At 38.4% G+C, this 20,312-nt stretch overlaps 1 protein-coding gene across 3 annotated transcripts in view; it reads right to left on the bottom strand.

The window, feature by feature from the left end:
• Nucleotides 1–20,312, bottom strand: part of SIK3 (SIK family kinase 3) — a 260,030-nt gene that overhangs the window by 107,604 nt on the left and 132,114 nt on the right. For all 3 annotated transcript variants that reach the window (XM_087821520.1, XM_087821521.1, XM_087821522.1), the window contains exons 2-3: nucleotides 16,349–16,465; nucleotides 12,310–12,373 (exon numbers count right to left, since the gene is read on the bottom strand). In XM_087821520.1, the coding sequence (XP_087677646.1) occupies nucleotides 12,310–12,373; nucleotides 16,349–16,465 (181 nt within the window). The remainder of the gene's footprint in view (nucleotides 1–12,309; nucleotides 12,374–16,348; nucleotides 16,466–20,312) is intronic.

The following is a 20,312-nucleotide window of genomic DNA, read 5'->3' as shown; positions in this document are numbered from 1 at the left end:
GTAAAAACTCTGTTTCCCCTTCCTCACTATGTGCTCATACCTCAGCCCACTACATTCTGTTCTATTTTAGCTACACTAGTAAAATAGTTCTCTTTGAGAGCAGCGAGAACATCTTTGTCACAAAGCCAGAGGCTACCTTTCAGTCCTTATCATATTTGACTTTTCCAAAGCACTCAACCCTGACTTTTTTGAAATTCCTATTTTCCTTTATCACAATCTTATTTCATCAACAGCAGCTTTTTCATATACTTCATGGCCTCACTTTCAACTTAAACACTTAGGGCACTAGGATTTCATCTTTAAGCCTATTCTCTACATTGTCCCATTTGATTACCATGTATCCTCTACCTGCCGATGGAGCCAGTATCCTCAGGCTCCATCTTATCCTTGACTTCAGGGCCAATATAGCCACTCTCTTAATGGACAACTTTTCCCTGACTGGTGCCTCAAACTCAGAATGTCTAAAACACCACGGCTCATCCAAGCTATTCTTAGCCCTGGTATTCTCTGTCTCAGTAAGTGACGCTTCCACTCACACCGATAACGGTCAGAGATCTAAAAGGCATCTTAATACCCTCTTGCTCACTTTCTCCTTTACCTAGTACTGTAATTTTCAAAAAGTTTAGTAAACCACTGGTATGCTTAATTATCTAAAATTTTAGGAATACTGGCCAATTATTTTCCATAAACAATGATGAAATAAAAAGCCCCGAGGGGAGAAGCTGGAGTCGTCATTACACAAGGGGGGAAACTGTGGATTTACCGCCACGCCGCTGGCTGTGCCCCCTCAGTACCAGCACTCTTCCTGGAGAGCCTGCCGCGCCCTCTCGCTGGGGCTCAGTAAGAGGGGACAGAGATTCTTCACATTAAGATTATCCCGTTGCTATGCCCATGACCTAAATTCCCAAAACAGAAATTTGGCCCATATTTATTATCAAAAATCCTCCCAGAAACACTTAATTGAAGCTCTTTTATATGGAAGAACACAGTTTTCAAAGTAGTGAATGGGAAAGAACATGTGCTCCAGAGTTGGCTAGTCCTTGGGTTAAATCTGTTCCATCACTATTTAATTAAATGACCCTAGGCAGATTATTCAGCCTCTTTGAACCTCAGTTTCTTCGTCTGTAAAATGATGATAAAAATATCTACATTACAAAATTACTGTGAAGTTAAAATCAAATAGATGAAGATGCTGCCTTACTTCAATACCTTGGGGTGGTGAACACACAATACAATATACAGATGACTTATTACAGAATTGTACACCTGAAACTATACAATTTTATTAATCAATGTCACTCCAATAAATTCAGTAAAATTTTAAAAAGAGCCTCGGGGGGGAAAACAACCTCATCATTCTCAAATTTTACTAGACAGCTTCCTAACTGGTCTTGGTATGTTCCATATCAATTCCTTCTCATACGGCAGTACTTCAAGATAAAACTCAATTCTTTTACACAGTTGGTTCACTCAGTTATTCACTCATTCATTCAGTGAACAGCTGCCGATCATCTCCCTCAGTGAATATCTGAGCCCAACAGTATAAACTGGAGAGCAAGAAGACACAAAAACAGAGTCCCTACACTTGCTGAGATTGTTCTCTGGTGGGAGACAGAAACCATGAAATAATGACAAAAATAAATGTAAACCCACAACTAATATAAGTACTACTAAGAAAGGGTATTGTGACAGGGGATTTGGCAAAGTCAGAGAACTCACACCAAGTCCTTCACTCTTGAGCCTTTCCTATCTTAGCCTCATTTTCGGCCATTTCCTCACGCATGGCCTACATTGAAACCACACTAACAACTCCAGAAATAGGAAATGTACCATACTCTCTCTCATCCTGCAATTTTTTGAACATGCTACAACATATCAGAAATACGTTGTTGCCCTCTACTTAATTCCAGCAAATATCCCACGATTGCAGTTATTTGTATTTCTTCCTTAAAGCCTTCACCATCCATGATGTTAATGTTAAGCACCTGATCATTTCGGTGTCTGCCAATTCCTCCACCCGTTAATTGACTTTCCCCATTATAAATGACTAATATTTTATGGGAAGATATACTGTCATGATGCCAAAATCCTGTCCTCATCTGTATTAGTTTCTTAGGGCTGCCCAAACAAACAGCCACAAAGTAGGTAGCTAAAAACAACTATAATTTATTCACTCAGTTCTGAAAGCAGAAAGTCAAGAATCATGGCTTAGGCAGGGCCCCCACTTTCTCTGAAGGATCTAGAGGAGAATCTTTTCTATGCCTCTTCTAGCTTCTGGTGTCTGTCAGTTTTCCTCAACTTGTAGCTGCATCACTCCAATACTTTGTTCATTTTCAAGTTTGGGTTATTCCTGCGTCCCTTCCAATTCCATATGAATTTCAGAATCAGGTTATTAATTTCTACAAAAATGTCAGCTTAGATTCTGATAGGATTGCACTGAATTTGTACCTCACGTTGAGTAGTGATGCCATCTTAATGTTAATGCTTACAACCTATGAATGAGATGTTTTTCCAATCATTTAGATCTTCTTAAATTTCTCTCACCATTGTTTTGTACCCTTTTGTACTTTGCAGAGTATAAGATTTGCACTGCTTTTATTAAATTTATTCCTAAGTATTTTACTCTTATTGATGCTACTATAAACTGAATTGTTTTACTTCTCTCATTTTCAGATTGTTCACTGTAATGGTATACAAATACAAATCAATTGCACATATTGCTTTTCTATCCTGAAACCTTAATAAAATCTTATACACGGTGGTGCAGAAGTAGGTTTACAGTTATTTGTATGGAAAATACAATAATAAATAATAATACAAGAATAAACTCTGTGTTTCACATACACACAACTCTAAACTTACTTCTGTCCCACCCTCTCTAAGTTCTCAAAGTTTTTAATGGATTAATTAGGATTTTTTACATACAAAATCATGTCTTCTGTAAATGCAGCTTTACTTCTTCCATTCTTCTAAGCACTGCTTTAGCTGCATCCCATAGGTTTTGGTCTGTTGTGTCTTTATTTTCATTCATCTCAAAGTATTTTCTGAATTCATTTTTGATTTCTTTGATCCTTTGCTTATTTCAAAATATAGTTTTATTTTCACATATCTCTGAGTTCCCCCCAAATCTTCCTGCTATTCATTTCTAATTTCATTCCACTGTGATTGCAAAATACATTTCGTATTACTGCTAACTTTTTAAATTTATTCAAGTTTAGTTAGCATATGGTCTTACCCTCAAGAATGTCTGTGTTTAACTACAAAGCATGTATATGTTTTTGTTAGGTGGAGTGTCCCGCAGATGTCTGTTAGTCTAGTTGCTTTACATAGGGTGGTTCAAGTCTTATTTTTCCCTGCTGATCTTCTGTCTAGTTTTCAATCCATTATTTCAAGTGGCACATTGAAGCCTCTAACTATTACCATTATCTTTTTTCCCTTCATCTCCGTCAGTTTTTGTTTCGTGTATTTTGGTGCTTTGTTATTAGACACATAACTGTTATATTTTCCTACTGCATTAACACTTTTATCGTTATAAAATGTCCCTCTTTACCTCTAGTAAGTAAAGAAAAAGTCTTCTGTATTTTAAAGTCTATTTTGTCTCAGATCAGCAGTCACTCCAGCTTTCTTGTGGTTGCTATCTGCATGATATATCTTTTTCCAATTTCAGCCTACTTGTAACTTTGAATTTAAAGAATGTCTCCTGTAGACAACATACATTTGGATCACGTGTTATTTAGTCTAACAGTCATTGCCTCTTCATCATATTATTCCATCCATTTATACTTAAATACTGATATAGTTGAAATTTATGTCTCCTATTTTACTTTTTGTTTTCTATGTATTTCATGCCTTTTTTTCTTGTATTTCTCCATTACGGTTTCTTTTGCATCAAGTGAATATTTTCTCATTACACATTTCAATTTCTTTTTTTAATTTTAAATCATTTTTTAATTTTTCCATTGTGGCCTGGCCAGGCGTGGCTCAGCCTAGGATCCGGGCGATCGGGGCTCGATTCCTGGTCAGGGCACATGCCCGGGTTGCAGGCTTGATCAATGACTCTCTCCTCATTGATGTTTCTATCTCTCTCTCCCTCTCCTTTCCTCTCTCTGAAATCAATAAAGATATATTTAAAATAAAAAATTTTTTTTCCATTGCAGTTGACATACATTATATTAGCTTCAGCTGTGTACCCCAGCGATTAGACATTATAAAACTAAGTGATCAGCCCGATAAATCCTGCGCCCATCTCACACCATATATAGTTATTACAATATTACTGACTCTATTCCCTGTGCTGTACTTTACATCCCCATGACTATTCTGGAACAACCAATTTGTACTTCCTAATCCCTTTCTCATCCATTGCCTCAACCTCCATCCCATCTGGCAACTGTCAAAATGTTCTCTGTATCTATGAGTCTGTTTCTGTTCTACTTGTTTGTATATTTTGTTTTTCAGATTCAGTTGTTGATAGGTATGTATTTATTGCCATTTATTGTTCATATATCTTTAATCTTTTTCTTCTTCTTAAAGAAGACCCTTTAACATTTCATGTAATACTGGTTTGGTGGTGATGAACACCTTTAGCTTTTTCTTGTCTGGGAAGCTCCTTATCGGTCCTTTAATTCTAAATGATAGCTTTGCTGGGTAGAGTAATCTTGATTGTAGATCCTTGCTTTCCATCATTCTGAATATTTCTTGCCAATCCCTTCTGGCCTACAGAGTTTCTGTTGAGAAATCAGCTGACAATCTTTAAAAAAATTTTTTTTTTAATTTATTGATTTGAGAGAGAGAGAAAGAAAGGGAAACAACACTGATTTGTTGTTTCACTTATTTATGCATTTATTGGTTGATTCTTCTCTGTACCCTGATTGGGGACTGAAACCACAACCTTGGCATACCAGGATGATGCTCTAACCAACTGAGCAACCTGGCCATGCCTCAGATGACAGTCTTATGGGAGCTCCCTTGTAGGTAACTAACTGCTTTTCTCTTGCTGCTTTTAAGATTCTCTTTGTCTTTAACTTTTGGCATTTTAATTATAATGTGTCTTGGTGTGGGCCTCTTTGGGTTCATCTTGTTTGGGACTCTCTGTGCCTCCTGGACTTGTGTATTTCCTTCACCAAATTAAGAAAGCTTTCTGTCATTTTTTCAAATAGGTTTTCAATTTCTTGCTCTCTCTCTTATGCCTCTGACACCCCCATGATGCAAATGTTTATACACTTAAAGTTGTCCCAGAGGCTCCTTATAATATTCTCATTTTTTAAAATTTTTTTCCTTTTTGCTGTTCTGATTGGGTGTTTTTTGCTTCCTTATATTCCAAAGTGTTTGATTCTCAGCTTCATCTACTCTACTGTTGATTCCCTGTAAATTATTCTTCATTTCAGTTAATGTATCCTTTATTTCTGACTGGTCCTTTTTTACGCTGTTAAGGTTCTCACTAAGTTCCCTAAGCATCCTTATAACCAGTGTTTTGAACTCTGCATCTGGAAAAAGACTGCTTGTCTCCATTTGGGTTTTTTTTTTTTCTGGCATTTTGTTCTGTGTTTTCATTTAGGACATGTTTGTCTCCTCATTTTGGCAACTTCTTTGTGTTTGTTTCTATGTATTAGGTAGAGCTGCTTACGTCTCCCAGGCTTGGTAGAGTGGCCTAATGTAGTAGGTGTTCTGTAGGGTCCAGTGGCATAGTTTCTCCATTCCCTGAGCCAGGCATTTCATGTGTGCCCTCCTGTGTGAGCTGTGTACACCCTCCTGTTGTAGTTGAGCCTTAACTGCTATTGGCAGGTCAATGGGGGAGTGCTTTACCTCAAGGCACATCAGCTGCAAGGACTGGCTGAGACCACTGTGGACAATCAACTATGCAGGGGCCTACCTCATGTAACAGGATTTACTTCAGTGAGGCTCTGGTGCCAGCTGAGCCTGCCCCTTTAGTGTGTCACTTGTGGTGTTTGGGTGGTGCTTCAAAGTGGTCTGAAGCTATCCACTTGGTGCGTTGGCTCTGGGGCCTCCCCAGAGGTGCAGGCCAACGTCAGCCAACATCTGTGTTCTGTTCAGGAGCATGGGCTACAAAGCGATCTGCAGATGGCTGCTACTTGTGTTGGGCTTGGCGGTGCCCAAGAGAGGCCAAGCTGCAAACCAAGGCCAACTGCTGCTAGTACCTGGCCTAACAATTAATTATATATAAATAAAGCTTATAATTCATATAATACATATTTCATACAGGTGATTTTTAAATAATTTAAGAGAAGAAAGAAGTATGTATCTCTTCTGTCTTTTATAATTACGTAATTACCTTTGTTGGTGCTCCTGCGTTTTTGTTTGGTCCCAAATTAATATCTGGGGTCACCTGCTATCACCCTGAAAAACTTCCTTCATTATTTCCTGTAATATACGTCTGTCAGCACTGTAAATTCAGTTTTAATTATCCGGGAAAACATTTCAGCTTCATTTTTGAAAGGTTTACCAGATGCAGGATTTTGGTTAACAGGGTTTTTTTGAGCACTTTATAAATGTTATCCTATTGCCTTCTGGCCTTTGTTTCTGCTGAAAAATCTGTTGTTAACCTTTTTTTTTTTTTTTTTTTGTGAAAGGGGGGGAAGGAGGAAGGGGGAGAAAGAGACATCGATGTGAGAGAGACACATCGACTGGCTACCTCCTGCATGCGCCCCGACCAAGAGGCTGGGGATCAAACCTGCAATCCAAGTATATGCCCTTTACTGGGAATCAAACCTGGGACTCTTTGGTCCATGGGCGGACACTAACCACTGAGCCACAGCAGCCAGGGCTCTTTGAGAATCTTTAAGATAGGTGTTTTAAAGTATTTTTCTAGCATTATCTGTCATCAGGTCTTTCAGGATAAGTTTTTGTTGATTTCTTTTTTCTATGAACGAGCCATACTTTCCCGTTTATATATCTTGTGATTTTTTTTGATGATGACAACCAGACATTTGAATCTAATAAAGTGGTAACCATGGAAATCAGAGTTACTTAAATTTGCTGTATTTGGCTATTATTTTTGCTTTTTTATTGTTGCAGTCTATCTCTGCGTCAAGGATCAGCCTAGGTGTAAACTTAATGTCTTCGCATGTCTTTTCTAGGCCTCTACCTTTCTCTGGATATGTGTGGTCACTTCCTAGTTTTCCCTATATATGTAATTGTTTTAGGATGTGCTTGTCTTTATTGTCTGGTTTCCAAAAGGGGAAAAGAGAAAAATCAATGGGAGGATAAAAACAGGTTACCAGCTGGCGAGGGAGAAGCTGGCAACAATGGGGGGGGTGCTTAGATCTGCTGTTAATCTTAATGGGTTCCCTTTATGTGACACATCATTTTTCTCTTGATGCTTTCAATACTTTCTCCTTGTTTCTGACTTTCACTGTTCATACTATGATGAATCTGTTTGTGGATTTCTTGGCGTTTAATCCTACTTGGATTTTGTTGAGCTTCCTAGGCATGTAGGTTATTGTTTTTCAATAAATTTGTGAAGTTTTTCTGCACGCGCTCTCTCTCTTTCTTTCTTCGTTTGGTACTCCCATTATACACATATGTTGCACTGGATAGTGTCCCACATTTCTCCAAGGCTCTGTTAATTGTTCTTAATTTGTTTTTCTCTCTGATCTTCAATTTGCATAATGTCTATCAATCTATCTACAAATTCACTTCTTTTGCTTCTTTCAGTTCAAATCTATAGTTAAGCCTCTTCAGTGAATATTTTTATTACTTTACTTTTCAATTCTAATTTCTATTTGGTTCTTTTTTTTTTAATCCTCTCCTGAGGATATTTTTTCATTGCTTTTCAGATAGAGTAGAAGGGAGAGACAGAAAGAGAGAGAGAGAGAGAGAGAGAGAGAGGGAGGGAGGGAGAAGGAGAGGGAGAGAGGGAGAGAGAGAGAGAAATATCGATGTGAGAGAGGCACATCAACTGGTTGCCCCCCCAACCCCAACTAGAGAATGCCTGCAACCGGGCACTCTCCCCTGGCAGGAATTGAACCCAGGACCCTTTAGTCTGTAGACTGATGCTCTAACCACTGAGCAAAATCAGCTAGGGTTCCATTTGGTTCTTTTTAAAAATGATTTCTCTCTCTTCAATAATATTCTCTATTTGATATGACACTGTCGTCATATCTTCATTTACTACTTTAATTGCGAAATTCTTTGTTTCTATAAACATGTCATAATGGCTAATTTAAAGTCTTTCTCTGATAGATCTGACATCTGGTCTCTCTTACAGGCAGTTTCCGTGGTCTGCTTTTTCCAGCGCAAGGATCACTTTGCGCATTTCTTTGCATGCCTGGTAGTTTTCTTGTTATTTCAGATAATACATTGTAGCACCTCCAGGTACTGGTACACCTCTAACCTGGACGTGTTATTGTTATTGCTTGTTTATTTGTTTAGTGACTAGCTAGAGTGTTTTAGTGAAGTTTATTCCCCCATACATAGTGTTCATCTTACAATGCTGTCCCTCAGGAAGAAATAGCTTTGGTATATCCACAGTTAGCCTCAGATCACTGGATCACCGTCGTTTGGGTAGGGCACTCTTTCTATCTTTCCTTAACCACACTCAGCTGTTAAACCCCAATAACTGCTGGCTGGTTGCTTTATTGTTTTCAACAATGCCCTGGAATGTAAACTGTTCTACAAACAATCCAATCAAATTCTCATTCCTTTGAACAAAAGGATGACAAACAATCCAATTTAAAAATGGGCAAAGGACCAAATTAGACACTTCTCTAAAGAGGGTATACAGATGGCCAAAAGATATATGAAAAAATGCTCAAAGTCACTAATCATCAGAGATGCAAATTAAAACCACAACGAGGTATCACCTCACACCTGTCAGAACGGCTCTATCAACAAGTCAACAAACAACAAGTGCTGGCGAGGGTGTGGAGAAAGGGGAGCCCTCGTGCACTGCTGGTGGGAATGCAGACGGGTGCAGCCACTGTGGAAAGCAGTATGGAGTTACCTCAAAAGAGTGAATATGGAATTGCTTTTTTACCCAGTGATCCCATTTCTAGGAATATATCCTAAGAAATGCAAAACACCAATCAGAAAGAACTTATGCACCCCTATGTTCATAGCAGCGCAATTTGCAATAGCTAAGATCTGGATACAGCCCAAGTTCCCCCCAGTAGATGAGTGGATAAAAAGCTGTGGGACATTTACACCATGGAATACTACACAGCTGTAAAACAGAAGGATCTCTTACTTTTGGGGGCAGCATGGATGGAACTAGAGAGTATTATGCTAAGCAAAATAAGCCAGTCAGAGAAAGACAAGTATCACATGATCTCACTTGTATGTGGAATATAATGAAAAAAATAAACTGATGAACAAAATTGATCCAGAGACACAGAAGCATGGAACAGACCAAGGGATCTCAGAGGGAAGGCGGGGTTGGGAGAGTGGGTGGGGAGAGATTAATCAAAGAACTTATAGGCATATATGCATAACCCATGGAAAAAGACAACACAATGGGGAAGACCTGCCGGTGGGGCAGATGCAGGGTGGAGGGGATCAATGGGAGGGGGAAGGGGACATCCGTAATACTTTCAACAACAAAGATACATTTTTTTAAAATTCTGGTTCCTTTGAAGCAATAATTTCTGAGATCAGTGTATGATTTGTGTTCTGGCATCAGTAAAGCTCTTGTGTTTATTCTCTCGTTCTCTCCTGCAAACTATCTGGTCTACAGTTTAGCCTGTCTCTTGAATCTCCTCTGAAACGCCCTTTACCACAACCTCCACTGTTCTTGTGAGGATCTTCAGGATTGAGCTTCATTCTCTGTAATAAAATCAGTTTCTTTGGGAAGAAATTAGAAGCTGTTGTACAGTCTGTTTCTCCCTCTGGACAAATCTCTGAGCTAGGTGTGGGGACAATGGCAAAGTTCTCTCTGAGTGACACTCTCACTCCAGCTAAGAGCTCAATGGAGGGAGAGGAAATGTAGTCTGAGATCTTCTCAGCTTGCTTCTATTAGGATGGAAGCACCAACTTACAACTTGAGGCAAGAGTGATCTGGGCCCCAGTACTCTTAGCATGCCATACCCAAACTCTGTAAATAAGGGCTGGGTGGGAAAAAAGAGTCCCCACTCTTTAATTGCACTCACCCAGGACTTATTAGCAGCAGTAGGCAGCTAGCTGGGGGAAAGATGAGACATGCTGAGGTCCTGTTCCTCTGGGAAGAAAGCTGTTAGTCTAACTTGGAGGTGTGGGAGTTGGGGAACTCTATTCCAACTAGAGTAGTCTTCAGTAGCATCTCTATCTTGCTGAGCTGGCAAGAGGGAAAGAGAGAGTAGTACTGGTTGAAAAGCCCAGACTCTCACCTTGGCCATGTGGCTCAGCTGGTTGGAGCATTGTCCTGGACACCAAAAGGTTGTATGTTCGATTACCAGTCAGGGTGCATAAGAGAAGGCGGATGATGGATGCTCATTCTCTCTCTCTCCCCTCCACCTTCCCTCAAAATCAATTAAAAAAACCACACCATATTCTCGGGTGAGGATTAAAATACCCAGACTCTCTCATTGCTTGCCAAATTTTTATAGATGTTCCTGAGTAAATATTTCTTCATTTGCTGTTCACCCTTAGGACCATTTCCAGAGACTAAATGGCTGTGTTTACTTTTTTATTTTATTTTAATAAATAATTTTCACTGGGGAGTGGGTCAGCAGAGCTCCTCCTGTTATCACACCAGAAGTCAATCTCCCATTTGTTCAACATGGAGGTGAACGGAGCAGAGTGCTAGGGTTCTACATATGCCTCCTCATTTCACCTTCACAACTGTGAAGCATGTATTACAGGTCTTACTTTTGTAGAAAATAATGAATCCCAGAATCATTTAGTAATTTGCTCTAAAGCAGCAAAAGGTGGCAAGGATCTGATTCAAAAGTAGGTCTAACCGCCTCCAAAGCTCACATACTTGATTAAGCCTATCCTTTCATCTTTTTCACAGATACATTTAAAAATCAGAATTCATGAGATAGTTACATCCCTGTTGCAGTCACAATGATTTCTTTGGGTAACACATAATTTTATTCCTCATCTAAATCGTTTAAAATAATACCATGAGAAGTACTATTCTGTTTCCACATGCCTTGAGCTACATTCCCACAAAGAATGTATGTGACCAGGGAATTGTTATCTTTTACGTAGTCTTACAATCTGTTTTCCTAGAGAACAGAATAGACCTGATGTGTACTGTGTTTGGTTATTTTATTATTATGAACATTAAGATGACATGGTCTCTATTCTCTCAAGATTAACACTGTGCAAAAGCACATATACAAAGTCAATTAAACATATTATTAAGACATAATGATTATAAAAAAAATCTCCTTTAAAAAGGACTCACACTTACCCTGAGATTCTTAGCCACAAAATTATAAGATGTCTGAGGAAAGTTTAACACACCAAAAAATCCACAGTCATAACTGATTTGTCATTTATAAAAACATTCCACTTTAAACGTGATTTCGTGCTTTTAAATGTATTTTAAATTAGTACGTGTCAAAATTTTACCATCCATATTTAAACCAAAACAAAACCAGAAAAAAAAGAAACTAGATAAACCTAAATTATATAAGAAGAACTTTTCTCTGTAGTCACTTGCCAAAAGGGAAATAATCAGGAATAGAAAGTCATGTCAATCTAGATTTGAAAGTTTAGCCTTCAGCTCTACTTGGCTCCATCTATTACCGTTATAAAAAAAAAAATTGGGGGCAGTTTTTACCCCCTTGAAAAGTGAGATTTCCTGGTAACAAATTCTCCTGCTTAATTCTGATGTTGTGCTAAGTATCAGAGGAACAAAAATATCTACTGAAGACAGAACCTCCAAAATTACAAGACTTGTGAACTGTTGAACACATGGTAAGGAATATAGTTACATGTTATATTTAAACAAAGTTTGAAGAATGCATTAGGGAAGATTGCTTGTTCTAAGTGCCTCTTTTTCGCACAACAGAGGCTCACACACCACCAAAATTCTCTCACACTTGGTAACCCCAGTTAGAATGCGGCAACAGGAAAGACCCTTGGTCACATGCTCAGAAGGAATGTTTGTTTCTGGAGATCTTTAATCTCAACTGTCAACACCTGACTGAAATGAACAAAACACTTCTGCTAAGGAAACGAAGATGGTGAAGAAACTGAAATAGGTGAATCAAAAATAATTAAAATTACTTTGTTGATAGAAAATGAAAGCACTCAAGGACAGCATCAAGTGACAGCTGCTCAAGTGACAAAGGCACTGAACAGCTATTTTAGATTTGACATAAGTGTGCTCGATAGCTGTTTAAAGAATGCAATAAATGTACTTACCAAATATTTCCCCTCCACTAGCATATTCTGTCACCAGATAAATCATCCGTTCTGTCTCCATAACCTAGTGCAAAGGCAGGAAAGTGACAGACAGTGACACAAGTGATAGGCTGACATCATAGGAAGAGAAACTAATAACTCCTCCCTTGTCATTTGAAATATTAATAATCATTACTACTTAAAGGAAACTTAAAACATTGGTGGGAGTGGACATATAAATGTTATTAAGAAGAAAGGGAGAAAAGATCTTCCTCCAAGTTCTTAAAAGTAGGAAATATTTACTAGTTGAGAGAGTTCTTTTGTTGTTCCATGAAGCCTCTGTAATCTCTCTTAAACTCCACAAAACTGAGAAACAAAGAAGCTGACAAGAACCCAAAAGTTCAAATTTAACATTGATCACTTTAAGCTCAAAATGTTCCCCCCCAAAATCTAACCAAACAAAACAGCCTTAGGGAAAACAATGGGAACCACTCAAAAACTGCACAGAAATAACATACGGGTGTGTTTTTTAAAAAATAGAAATGACAACTTTCCTTTCTACTGCCCACTTATCAATAATGTAAATGTTCAACACTTCCAGTAACAAACTATTCATACGTGTTTTGTCTGGTCTCTATTTTGCTAATATGTATTTATATATAGTTTTTAAAAATATTTTTAATCCTCACCTGAGGATATGTTTTTATTGCTCTTAGTTAAAGGAAGGGGGGAGAGAGAGAGACATGGATGCAAGAGAGAAACATCGATTGACTGCCTCCTGCGTGCATCCCAACCTAGGATTGAACCCACAATCTTCTGGTGTACAGGACTACGCTCCAACTAACTGAGCCACCTGGCCAGGACTACATATAATTTTTTACATATATATATGTGATATATTATAATTATAATTACGTAAACATGCAATATAGTATATAAATATAATATAATAAATGATGATTATTACATATATTTTGCTAATATTTGTTCCTGTTTAAATTAGTTGTAGTGTATTGTCAGTTCCTTTTTCCTTTTTACCTTTTTCATTAATATATATATATATATATATATATATATATATATATATATTTTAAAAATATATCTTTATTGATTTCAGGGAGGAAGGGAGAGGGAGAGAGAAAGAAATATCAATGATGAGAGAGTCACTGACTGGCTGCCTCCTGCACGACCCCTACCGGGGATTGAGCCTGAAATCCGGGAATGTGCCCTGACTGGGAATCAAACCGTGGCCCCCTGGTTCATCGGTTGACGCTCAACCAGACTGGCCTGGTTCATTAAATATTTTTAAAATAAGATATGAGTATATACTCTCATTATAAACATTTTAAGTACCTATAATATAAACACAGACCAAAGGCTTTCCTCTTCCCAAACCCCTACATTTTATTCCCCAGAGGAAACACTGTGAATAACTTATTCTATATCATTCTAGAGAAGTGTTGTCCAATAGAAATATAATAGTATATTTTATTTACCCTAATATGTCCAAAATCAATTCAGAAAGTTTTTACACTAAAATTAATTTACACTAAAATTAATTTAAATAAAATTAAAAATTCATTTCCTCATTTGTTCTAGCCACATTTTAATATTCAATAGCCATGTGTGGCTAGCAGCTATCATATTCAGGCATTCTAGACTTTCACTACACTTCAGAGTTAATAATTTTGTTAAATTATTTCCCAGTTACATTTTATCTTTGACATCTTTACACATGAATACCATATAACAGTATTATGCATTATATTACAATAGATTACTTCTCTTTTTCAATGGTTTCATGGTACTCCAGTGTATACGTGCACAATTTAATTTCCCAATCTAATAACTGTATCATTCTTTTTTCTCTTCAATTTTTAAAAACTCTATATAGCCATGGCTCAATCAGTTGAAGTGTCTGTGCACCAAAAGCTTGCCAGTTTGATTCCCAGTCAGGGCGCATACTTAGGTTGCAGTTCAGTCCCTGGCTGGGGGGGTGTATGGGAGGTGGCCGATCAAGGTTTTTCTCATAAATCTCTCTCTTGCTCTCTCTTTCCATTCCCATCTTTCTAAAATTAGTGAAGCATATTCTCAGGTAAGGATTAAAAAAAAAGCTGAATACTAGTGATATTAGCCCACTGCTTGCAAGCTCTCTCTATATGTTGATTTATATAACAAAAAGTAAGTGCTCTAAATATATGCAAGTCTTTAGAAAAATAATAAAAGAAAAAACTAAATGTGATATTGAATATGTACCCTTTTTACCTCCAGGCCTTTTACTGTTCTATTATTATTAAACTCTTCAAGAGCTCACTTATATTTGGCTAACTCTATAAACCTGAGGAGACTGAAGCTTTGGCAAATGACCTGAAATCTACCTTCATACAATACGAAGACAATTTGACAGCCATTCACCCTGGCAGCTCAGAATCTCCCATTAACAATACAAGCTGCCAGAGAGCAAAATTAAAGCTTAAATGGGAGCATTGTTCAAAGCCAGGGCTGAAAGTATGGAAATTCTTATAGGCTAACGAAATTTTGGGTAAGAAAGGTAAACTTGCAGAATTCAGTTATAAGGTTAATACCTTTAAGTCAACTTCTTGAGAAAGGTCTGCGTTAGGAGCCCTATAATCATATAAGGATGATTTATTTTAAAAGTGAGATCAAGCCCGGCCGGGTGTGGCTCAGCGGTTGAGCAGCGACCTGGGATCCAGGCGATTGGGGTTCGATTCCCAGTCAGGGCACATGCCCGGGTTGCGGGCTGCAGCCGATCAATGACTCTCTCATCATTGATGTTTCTATCTCTCTCTCTCTCTGTCTCCCTCTCCTTTCCTCTCTCTGAAATCAATAAAGATATATTAAAAAAAAAAAAAAGTGAGATCAAGAAGTTCACTCAGTCTATCAGGATAGGAAGGAAGCAGAGGTTAGACACCCCCGAGTTTGCCAATGCAGGTCTTCAGGAACACCAGAAAGCTTTTACAGGTTTGCTTCTGGGGCACAATGTAAGTGGGGTTCAACATAATTTAGTCTGATAAATTTCAACAAGTCTGCTCTGCTGATCTAGTTCATTATGTGAGTAGCTGCTGTCTGAGGACAGCCCGAAAGCTGTAACCTTAACCACACATACTAACATCATGACATGATTTTTTCTGGGCCAGTAACCATTTAAGGCAGACCAACAGCAGCAAATGAACCACATGGGTGGTCACTTCCTGCAGAAGTAGGTGATGGCTGTTCTAGTAGAAAGCAGTGAGCAGAAATGACTCTAAGTAGAGGCAGAGCTTGTGGCTGCCAACACAGTGCAATTTGAAAAGCACCCCAAAGCCCCACCTCTTCCAAAATAACACTTCCACCAGCCTGCTAAGGCAAGATCCTCCCCTCCGATCTGGCTTAAAATTCCAGCAATTAGATTTACTGCTTTTGCAGTAAGGCAAGGGAATCATTTTTTATGATAGCATGGAATACTCATGTTTCTTAGACAGGTAAGAAAACTAAATTAAAAGTCTCTTCCATTATACAGACTCAATCTCTTGGTTACCAAAATAATCAAATGCTACACCTTGGAAAACTAAAAACTAAGTCAAGACACTACTAGAATAGAAAATAGGTAGATTCTGACTGATACAAAAAGCCATACTTAAAATATCCTTTGCCATCATAATTCATAACATTATCACAGAAATTAGTATTCAAATAATGTTATTTTAAAATGTTATATTCATCTCTGGCTTTTCATCTCTCTGAACACTGTTTCTTTTGAGTTTCCCATTCGGTTTTAGGATTCTGATCTAAATAAATAGGTTCTCATCATCTTCTGAATAATCTTTTTATGTAATTGTCATTAAGAATGGCACCCAAGTTTTAAAGAACAAATTTAAAATGCCTGTGTGGGCATTTTAAACAGCCAGAGGAAACATGAGTCCTGCAGGGGATACCATGGAGGGAAATACTAGGGTGGACATAAGAACACAGAAACAAAAGAAGCTGCAGATGTTCACCACCCACCGCTTTTCCAAAGGCCGGTTTTTTGTTGCCATACAATAAGCCATAGGGTTCCCACCTGGTAAAGCCTGATGATATGTGGGTGGCAAAGCATCTTCATAATTTGAACTTCCCGGAAAATCTTCTTCAGGTTTTCTTCATCTAGCTGGGTCTTGTCTATGATCTTGATAGCAACCTGACAACAGGGGAGAAAATTTACTCTGATGCATCATTAAAAGCAGTTGGCTAAGGAAAATTAAATTCACTTTAAAACATTATATTCCACAAAACACAAGCTGCCAATATTTTGTTTACAGAATGACAATGAAGAAAATGAATTTACTCTTTTTAAAAAGACAGGAAATGGATTTTTAGCAAATTTGTCTCAGAGAAACAGACTCAAAAGCTAATGAGTCTTCTGCCATTTCTTAAATTGCTCCTACAGTAAAACCCTGTGACAAAGTACTTCATTACTACATAGATGTGGTTACAGGCTGAGTAAATTATGCGTTGATGCAGAGAATGTATGTAGGGCCTCTTATTAAGACAATAAACTTATATTGTAAGTAGAGATGATTTAGTAAGCTTCAACGAGAAATTGCAAAGGTGTGTTCCACATCTCGCCAGGCGCTTGTATAGCTCAATAATGGTGGTGGTGGTGGTGGTGGTGGCGGTGGCAGTAACCATATACTGAAGATTTTCTGTGTGCCAGACATAATTCTTAGTGCTTTGCAAGTACTAACTCATTTAAACCTCACAACGCCCCATATTATTATTGTTAACCTTGTTTTACAAATATGGAGACTGAGACACAAAGAGATACCATTTATATGCATAGATCCAGGATTGAAGCCCAAGTAGCTTAGCTTTGGAGTCAAATTCTTTTTTTCTTTTTTTTTTAAATATATCTTTATTGATTTCGGAGAGAGGAAGGGAGAGGGAGAGAGAGCGAGAGAGAGAAACATCAATGATGAGAGTCACTGATCGGCTGTCTCCTGCACGCCCCCGACTGGGGATCGAGCCCACAACCCGGGCATGTGCCCCGACCGGGAACCGAACCCCGATCGCGGATCCCAGGTGGACGCTCAGCCGCCGAGCTGCGCCCGGCGGGGCTGGAGTGAAATTCTTACTAACAACAGGGTAAGAACCCGAAGGTCCTTCTGTCCTGTGGAGATGCACAGCATCAGCACGAACGCCTGTTCTTCTGCTCGTTATTCTGAAAATACCCAGCAGCACAAACGTTTTAAAACAATGAAAGGTGAACTTTTTAAAAAACCTACTCAATCTAAACTTCCCTTTTATTCTTAATGAAATATTCAAAATATTGTGGTGCCTCTAAATATCTCTGTATGTCAGTTCCAATAACTCAATCAGTATGTAATCAATGAGTATTAGTTGGATGAAGGACCAGGACTAGGCAAATTCTAGCCCCTTTCAATTCTTAAAATTTTGTGATTCTAAACACTGGGAGAGGTAGAGAGAAGTCATACTTATTTAAGCAAAAAAGAAAAACCAAGAAAGCAAACTATCAATACTAAAAATGTTTAGCCCAGAGAAACGAGCACCACGTGGATTCTGCCCGGCAGATGCCTCGGGTGTGTGCTGGCCAGCGTGAAGGAACGGCGCTGTGAGGGCTGCAGACGGTAGAATGCGGACCAGCGGGAGACAGGCACAAGGAGGCAACTGTTAGCTAAATTCAAAGAGTAGTTAAGCCCTGCCTAATGACAGAATGTAATAAAATGAGCTGCGTGCAGCTTGAACTACAAAGATTCACCAGACATAGCCTCAACTTCAAGGAACTTTCACAAGTCAGTAGGGAAAGAAACATGTGGAACAAACAGTACAGTGTTGAAAATACAATCAGGAAAGCTTTGGACAAGGTATAAGGTACTTTGTACAAGGAACAATAATAGCGTGTGACCTTCACCTGGGGGAAAAGAAGTAGACATAGGGAAAGACTTCACAAAGAAGGCATATCTTGGGAAAGAATTGGGATGGGTAGAAAGGAGGGTAAAGAATTTCATGAGGAGAAATAGCAAAATTAACAAATCTCACCAGCTGTTTGATCTCTATAAGAAGTCTTGAATCATATGACCCCTAACCACTAGCATTTCCACTCTTCCCATTACCGCGCCAAGTCACATACATACTCACTCTGGCAACTGGTCTGGCATCTGTACCTAGTTCTTTAAGAACAGTTCCCAAAACAAAAAAAATCAGAGTACATAAAGTCCTTTTATAGAATAAAGTCCTTTTATAAAATAAATACACACGAATAGCACATTACAGTTTACAGAGTACTTTCATATATAGGGTGTCCCAAAAAAAATGTATACACTCTTAGCTCAACTGATGTTTCTTTCTTTTCAGATTTAACCCATTGAAATTAATAATTATTCAAAGTATGTATACATTTTGGGGGGGGCACCCTGTATATAATAAGCTTAGAAACGCACAGAAGTGCTGGAAAATGGGTTACAGGTATACCTAAGGTTGTGGGTAGGTGACAATGGAAGTCCAGTCTCAAAGAACCTCGTTTGTGTACCTCAGAGAAAATATTTTCATGTTCTGTGTGTGCCACTATGCACAAAAGGTTGGGAAGCACAACTAGGATTTGTTGATTGTTAACTGTCCAAAAACTGGACATGAAATCTCTTATTCTGCCCATGTCTACAATGGATAACATAGAAAAAGTAACAGGGGATTGGAGAGTGGAGGTGTGGAATGAGAGTCTTCAATGCACATGACAATATTTTTGTGCTTTTTCACCCCTGAGAGAGTACTAGGTCACACTGTAATTGGGAGAGTCATACAGGGGACTCCTGGTTCACAGTGGATTCAATCTGAATTTCATTTACATTCTGAGGAAACAGGACATTCATAACGTAAAGAGAAAACCAAACCTAATCATCTATAAGAACAAAGTTGGCTATTAAGATCTTATAACATATACTAAGCAATTAGTAAGTATTTTTAATATAAGATAGTAGCATAGTATGGATGTACTTTTAGATTTCTTAACAAGAAATCTATCTGACCTCACATAAAGAGAACATGATAATACATACTAAAAGGTATTATCTCTTCAGGGAAAAGTGCATTAAGTATATAATCTGTCTTAGAAGACAGACACAAAGAGATTTTGAAAACATCTACTCTTTTTTTTTTTTTTGTTAATCCTCACCTGAGGATATTTTTTCCATTGTTATTTCTGAGAGAGAGTGGAGGGGAGGGAGAGTTAGAGAGAGAGAGAGAGAGAAACATCGATGTAAGAGAGACGTCGATTGGTTGCCTCCCACAGGCTTCCCCAATGGGGGCTTCAGTTCAAGTCTGCAACAGAGGTACATGCCCTGGATGAGGAATTGAACCCATGACCCTTCAGTCTGCGGGTAGACGCTCTAACCACTGAGCAACACAGGCCAGGGCAACCTGTCTACTCTTCAGTAAGACTCAAGATTCAACAAAACACAGAAAGGTGAAGCTTTGCCTAGCAGCTGAATATAGTGCAAAAAGGAAGGAGGACTCTGGTGTCTGGAATTGTCCCTTAGGGTATAATCTTGAGCAAGTTAATTTTTCTTTAGCTCCGTATCTATAAAATGTGGGCAACTATAGAATACATGTTATAGGTTGTAGGGAATTAACTGAGCTAATGCATGCAGTCTGCTTAGTATAATGCCTGGCATGAGGTAAACACACAATATACATTAATTACATGTACTGCTATTATTTATTCTACTTTTCTGGAATCAAGCCTTAAACTTTAGGCATTACTCTGCAAAAATTAAATTTGAGTCACTAAGTAACAAAATCCAGGATCTGAAACACATCAATTCCTTACTCAAGGAACTAGTTGGGGGACCCAGAAGCAAAATACCTAACAATTTGTGGGTAGCACACAGAATCCACTGGCTGCTTCCAGCTGATGTGCAAAGAACATAGAAGGAATAGAACTGGGGGGAAAAATGCATTCCATTCAGGAAAGTCACACGGAACCTCAGGATGGAACCCACAGCAAGACTTGACCCTGAGGGCTGTGCCAGAGA

Source organism: Miniopterus natalensis, chromosome 11, assembly GCF_054644295.1.
Source record: "Miniopterus natalensis isolate mMinNat1 chromosome 11, mMinNat1.hap1, whole genome shotgun sequence".
Classification (NCBI taxonomy): Eukaryota; Metazoa; Chordata; class Mammalia; order Chiroptera; family Miniopteridae; genus Miniopterus; species Miniopterus natalensis.
Note: the sequence above shows the minus strand (reverse complement) of the source record. Positions and strands in the feature narration are given on the sequence as shown.